This window comes from Styela clava, chromosome 6 (genome assembly GCF_964204865.1).
Source record: "Styela clava chromosome 6, kaStyClav1.hap1.2, whole genome shotgun sequence".
Classification (NCBI taxonomy): Eukaryota; Metazoa; Chordata; class Ascidiacea; order Stolidobranchia; family Styelidae; genus Styela; species Styela clava.
This window is the reverse complement of record NC_135255.1, coordinates 20,236,291-20,242,540: the sequence shown is the minus strand read 5'-3', so window position 1 is coordinate 20,242,540 and position 6,250 is coordinate 20,236,291. Positions and strand designations below refer to the sequence as shown.

The 6,250-nt window shown below is 35.0% G+C and overlaps 1 protein-coding gene across 2 annotated transcripts; it reads left to right on the top strand.

Moving 5' to 3' along the window:
* The first annotated feature begins 638 nt into the window (after positions 1-638).
* Positions 639-5,867, top strand: LOC120331968 (uncharacterized). 2 transcript variants are annotated; one of them, XM_039399168.2, is made up of 9 exons: positions 639-702; positions 989-1,186; positions 1,708-1,935; positions 2,578-2,760; positions 3,008-3,079; positions 3,447-3,582; positions 4,312-4,478; positions 4,770-4,865; positions 5,079-5,867. In XM_039399168.2, the coding sequence occupies exons 1-9, from the start codon at positions 669-671 to the stop codon at positions 5,171-5,173; spliced, it is 1,209 nt and encodes a 402-aa protein (XP_039255102.2). In that variant the 5' UTR covers positions 639-668; the 3' UTR covers positions 5,174-5,867. The 2 variants fall into 2 exon arrangements, with proteins under 2 accessions (XP_039255102.2, XP_039255101.2); XM_039399167.2 differs by having other exon boundaries at positions 989-1,231.
* Positions 5,868-6,250: the final 383 nt, after the last annotated feature.

The window sequence follows — 6,250 nt, the reverse complement described above, 5'->3', positions numbered from 1 at the left end:
GGGCATAGAATTGAGAATTAATGTTAATAATAGTTCATTCTGCTTGTAAAAAACTTTCTGTTAACACTACTCTGTTTTGGTTGTTATGTACAGATCAACCATAAAGACAGTACAATTGTAGCTGTGCCTGATACGTCACTAAAACATTTATTGAGTTTTAAAATAAATGAAAGACTTCGTTTGATTTGACAGTGCAGTAATATGTAGTGAAAGCCTGCGGGATCCGGTCATGGATTTGTTCACCTTTCATATATGGATCACGACTGATCTGTATCTACGCTAGATTTGCAAATTATATCATTGACGTCAAATATAAACAAGTCATGTTTTCTTAGTCTTTGTAAATTGATGATTCCAAAACACAGCCAATTTGGCCCTAAGGAAGTTATAATTTTGAGAGTTTTCATAGCGAGATGGACATAGAATAAAGCAGTTGGTAGAAAGAGTGGCGAGACATATTGCATTGTTTATCAAAGATTAATTACGAGGCTCTCAGGTTACGAACGGTGTTCTTAAATTATCGGAGTCGGGCTGTGTTAATATCCGCATCATCTGGGTAACTAAAATATTATCTTGTAATTAACTTGAAGAAAATCATATTTTTGATATCACTTTTAATTTTCTATTTTTGCTTCTCAATTAAGACGAAATAGATTAGTTCAATTAACATGGTTTTGTCGCTGATCGCCATTTTACTTCTAGGTGAGTAGAGCAATCAAGTAAAAATAATTTTTTAATCAAGCAATAAACTAAGTTGGCATACATCATACATAGTTTTCATAGCCAAATCCTAGTTTTGCCTGTCAGGTATATGACGTAATTTGCTAAGACAATTTCATAAAATGAGGAATTGAAATTTCTATTTCACATAATTTTATATATATATACACTAATCAAAAGCATATCGTCACCTCATTTTTAGCTGCGAGTATTATGCTTCAAAATATCCGATCGCATTGAGTTCATCATTGTAGTTTTCTGATTCCAGGAAGCATTTCTGTCGGTAATTGTCTATGTAATGGAAGAATGGAGATGAACATAACATCAGGAAACGGCGAAATAACTTCACCAAATTATCGGGACGAATACGGGAGAACAGCAAATTGCTCATGGAATTTCAATCCTTCGGAAGGTTACGCCCTCGTGTTAACAATCAAGTATCAGAGGCTTTATATCCTGGGCGATAGTAAGAAGATATGCTTTGGATCTTACAGTTTTACAATAAATGGCGGTAGGGAATATGGAAATTACCGTGTCTTTATTATACTTAATCATACTCTATATTTCGTAATGGAAAGACTATCATATGAATCGTGTAATCTTTTTTATAAGAACTAGAGTAGGGTTCATACATTAGTTTAGTGGTTCCCAAACATTCCTTTTTCATTTGGATCGGTTTATTCGCACTATAATAAAACTCAACCATGTGTTCAATTTCTAAAGGATCCTTAGCTAGTGTTATGCACGGCCCACACTCTGAATTTTGTGCAGTTTGATTAGTTCACAATGTGTGCATAAATATGTATTATATTGGAACTAAATAACCAAACAATATTAGTAAAACTACACGAAATACAAAGTAAAATTTTAGTAGTTTCTCTACAAAAACAACAAAGTAGTTCTCTGGTTGGGAAAACTCGCCCTATTTTTTTGCGAACAAAGTTACCTGAGAAGAAATCAGGGGAAAATGTAATTTATTCAATTCAGATACACAAGAATGTACAAATTACGTCGATACAAAATATCCCGATTCATTGATAGAACCTTTTGAATTCTTCGACTCAATGTGCGGTGGCGACGCAGGAAACAAATCAAGTGTTCGTGTTCAGTATATATCGGACGGGCGAACATATACCGGCTCTGAAACAGTGATCAGCACAGCATCAATGGGTTTAAGGATTGAGTACAAGTGGTCAGAATGTCCCACGACTGCTGGTAAACATTTCATCACTATAAAATTTGTTAAAGATATTGTTTGTAGCAAATAAATATTCCAAGATTGATTGCTTAACAATTTATGCTCTTGATTCGGAAGTCACTCCAGGTCAAGAGTGAGAATGGTTTTGGAACATTACCAAAATTTACATTAGCGGGCCATGTAAGTGTGACGTAAAAAGTTACATTTTATGAAAATGCGTAAAATAATAGTCAAAAATGAGTAAAAGATGAACAAAAAAGATGGTTAAGGGGGCGTTATGGTGACGTTAACAAAACTTTGTCGGCGCTAAATTGAAACTCGAGGCTGCGCGTGATCGCACACGACAATGGCAAGACGCAAAAAGAAGAGGTTTAAACGTAAAATCTTGTTAACGTCCACATAACATGAAAGTCTGTGGCAACCTGAAATACAACTTACACGGACTACGATTTTAATCTAACAAGCCTATTGCAACATATAGATTGCAATAACAACAACTATGCAGTGCATGCAAAATCGGTTAAAAGCAGCCGGATTTTGCCCATGTCTCTTCTAGGTATTTATTGATACAGGCAGTGAAGAAGGCAGTTAATATGACTAAACCATGCTTGAAAATGCAATATGCTATTTGTGTCTTGACTAAATTTCTGTTTTCTTAGTAACAACGACTGAATATGTCGCAACAAATGTTTTCGGTGATACCTCACACCACCAACAAGAAACTACCGAACCAGACAACAACTATACTCTTACCACCACAAAAGTAGGTTCGCATTTGAGCGTTGATGCAAAAAGTACAACCGAGACACCGATCGAAACAACAACAAATCCTGATATTATGGGTAAGACTACCTATTACTTTGAATAGATAGGTAATATATTTTAAATAATAAAAAACATCTAATACTTAAAATTTTGCAAAGGATGCTTGGACAATAATTTTTAGGATTTTCATGGCGGCAAATTTCAATGCCAATCGTTGTAGCAGGGGGTAATTCACTTTAATTCCATTGACAAAAAAGTAATATTTTACACCAAGCAAATAAAAACTCAATAGAAAACTGCATTTGTCAAACATTTGTTTACCAGGACAAACTACGAAGTCAATTCCAATTGAAACCGGAAGCACTGAAAATTATTTCACAAGTCATTCAACTACAAGTAAATCTACATTAAAGTTTTTTATTACCGAATATATAGTAACTAACGTGTCATTCATGGAATATGCTAAAATGAGAAAGCAAGAAATGATGATCAACTGGTCAGATTTTTGAAAGAGATTATTTTAGTGCGATTCAAGTTTAAGAAAGACTGCATTTTATATTTCACAAACAAGCAAAAAAATTCTTAATTAAGCAGTTTTAGATTTTTTTTCCATAATAGTGCAAGTAATTATACTAGTTCTAATGAAAATAAAAAAGTTCTACCTTCTAAGTATGTTATGAGAACACTCATACCAAACTAATGGCCGTGTCGTGTTACAAAACTAATATGCGCCCCTTAGCATTATTATTTATTTCTAAAACAGACACAGCCGGAGAAACTGCTGGCGCCAATTCAGATGGAATAAGCGACACAACCAAACTTGTCCTCGTTTCTATCCCAGGATTCATTGGCATTATGATACTTGTGGCGACTGCAATCGTATTCTGCAGGAAGAGAGGGTAATTAACTTCTATTAAGTACTTCCTTAATTGGCAATTAATCATTCGTCTTGATTTTATATAAGTATAAAAATATATAAAAGCCAAACAATTATCTTGTTTGTGGACAACGGCTCAATACAGAGGTGTGAAAAAGGCGGCCACTAGCCGGTCCGCCAAGCCATTTAGTATGGTCCTTTTCAACACTCCGATTTTTCCCATCAAATATAAAGTCCGACAGTTGATGTTTAAAAATTCGGTTACGTCGGTAAAAACCCATGTTTTTTGCTCTTGTCGCTGCGTTAAATCTTAGGCCGTTTGCTAGGTGTCTTTATTACAGCAAGGCTGAGCGATAGCCGCGCACTCTCTTCTCTTATCTATCCCGCATAGATAAACTATTTTTTGTGTCGCCCGACTAGATGTCTGAAGTTGGTTATATAGCCCAACGACAAAAAATGTTGCACACCCCTGGCCTAATGGTTATGGCGTTGGACCTAACCACGTAGACATATCTCGTATTCAGTCGAGTAACCGCCATTTCGTAACTTCGGTAGGTAATTGCGAACCGGCAAGATTCCAGTTCTAAGTTTATCATGATTTATTGCTTTGCTCGCAGCGAAAGACTAAATACACCTTCATCGCCTAAATTTACTAAGACAACACTTTATGAAAGCGTTGCCTAAGCCAGTGTTGGAATCGAATATAACTAAAATTTCATGACAAAACAAAATATAAAAATACCTCTGACAGGGACAAATCTCAGGATGGTAACAAAGTCGGGCAAGAGAATGTTGGCAGCGATCAGATGGAAAATGTTGAATCTCCAATTCAAGAACCGGAACAAGACAATGCTGCAGGTGACGGTTCATCTACGAGCGTTGATCGTGAAATGGAAAATGCCAAGAACACGTGCCAAGGTTGACAACTATAATATATTTCAAAATGTCACAGAATGATCCTTTCCGATTTAAATCGATAATTTCAAAAAATTTTCACCCTCAAACACTACGGATATAAGTCTTAAACATTTTAATGACAATACCATGGAAATTTCTTACATTAAAAATAATTTGTCAACTTGCGAAGTCATGAAACTTATATATAAGCAGAAACGGTTATTAATATGTAGATTTATAATTATAGAAATTACTTGCTTGAAAGCATATGGTTAAAATTAAAGCGAAATTCTATATCAATATTTATTTCAGTCGCCGAGCAAAATGAGCCGACAACTTCAGCAATTCAAGAAGAGGAATCTCCGTATACAATCATGTATTCTGCTCTTGCCCGAAAAGACCAAGAAGGTGATACAACGTAAACCATATGTGGTAGACTGAATATTTTAATCACAAATAACCAAAATCATGACTGAATAAGCAAAATAGTGTAAATTGAATTCATTGCACAACATGATATTTTTTAAATTTCCCACATGCATTTTGCAAAAATTCAAGAGTGCACGGAATTGCACGGGTGAATATTCCGAAAAATATATTTAAAACAAATTTTTAATTCAGATGAAAAGAAAACTCCATCTATTGAAGAAGACGAGCATAAATACGACATGTATTCTGCCGTTGTACGAAAGACTGAAGGAGGTGACAAAGTGTGATCACCCGACACTTGCCATGCTCTTCCATACGATGACGGATTGTTTATGGTTTCTATATCTGCCTTGCTGCTCCAAATTCTCTATATTTATTTTGAAAATGAAATTCAAACCCACAGTGAAAGTGAGAAAATTATTAGACACGATGTTTGCTCAATTATTGTTGTCGCTGGTAGTCGTGTTCATTTTGTAATTGGGTTGCTTTCTTCATAATTCTCGGACCTATCGCATTGAAATCTTATATCCTAAAAAGCCAATAAATACATAGTTTCTACGCTATCGTCGGAACTCTTTGTTTTACCCCAAATTTTACTGATTTTAAAAACTTACCCCACAACATAATTTTCTCCCTATCGCTTTTTGCTAGCATGCGCTCAGTAGAAGCGACAGCTCACGGTGTTCAGTACCAGAACCCCACTCGTTTGGTTTCATTCATTTCAATGCATTACTTTTTAGTATTGTATTTTTAAGTGAACTTGACAATGTTTGAAATTATAAATCAACTAGATACGTTTCGTATATGTGCCGCCTAACTATTTCTGGGTTAATCGTCCGTCCCTCATTTTATTGAACTCACTGAGCAAGGCAGATAACGATTCTTGTATATTTTTATTGTTTTCTCAGCATTCAAATACATATTATCAAAACTATAATCTTATTATTTTACCTTTCTCTGCTTGGACTGGAATTTTTCTCACATTTTAATAATAATATTTGTCTTGCTTCATTCAAACAAGTCTTTTGTTTTTACAAGTTTTGAAACGTTTCCACACAGCAGTTGAGCAAACAAGAAAACGTTAGATGTAAATTAACATGGAAGTTTTGCATATCTTTACGGCCGTTAGCTTAACAAAATAAGGAGTCAACTCATACAATCATATCGCGCGGGGAAAGAAACTAAGTCGTTAATACTAGTCAAATATATTGATGTCTGCGCACAATTAAAACTAATTATGGGCAGTCCCTAAAATGCAAAAAATTCAAAATTTCGATTTAAACAAGATCCGAGATAATGCCTGATACCAAACTGTGGGCGAGTGAGCTCGAATCCTAACTCATGAATATTTGACACGATCCCGA

Excerpts from the sequence above, each read along its gene's own strand:
- LOC120331968 (XM_039399167.2), top strand. The coding sequence starts at position 669 with ATGGTTTTGTCGCTGATCGCCATTTTACTTCTAG. Across the intron at positions 1,232-1,707 it reads CAGTTTTACAATAAATGGCG|ATACACAAGAATGTACAAAT; the intron begins GTAGGGAATATG and ends TATTCAATTCAG. Across the intron at positions 4,866-5,078 it reads TGCCCGAAAAGACCAAGAAG|ATGAAAAGAAAACTCCATCT; the intron begins GTGATACAACGT and ends TTTTTAATTCAG.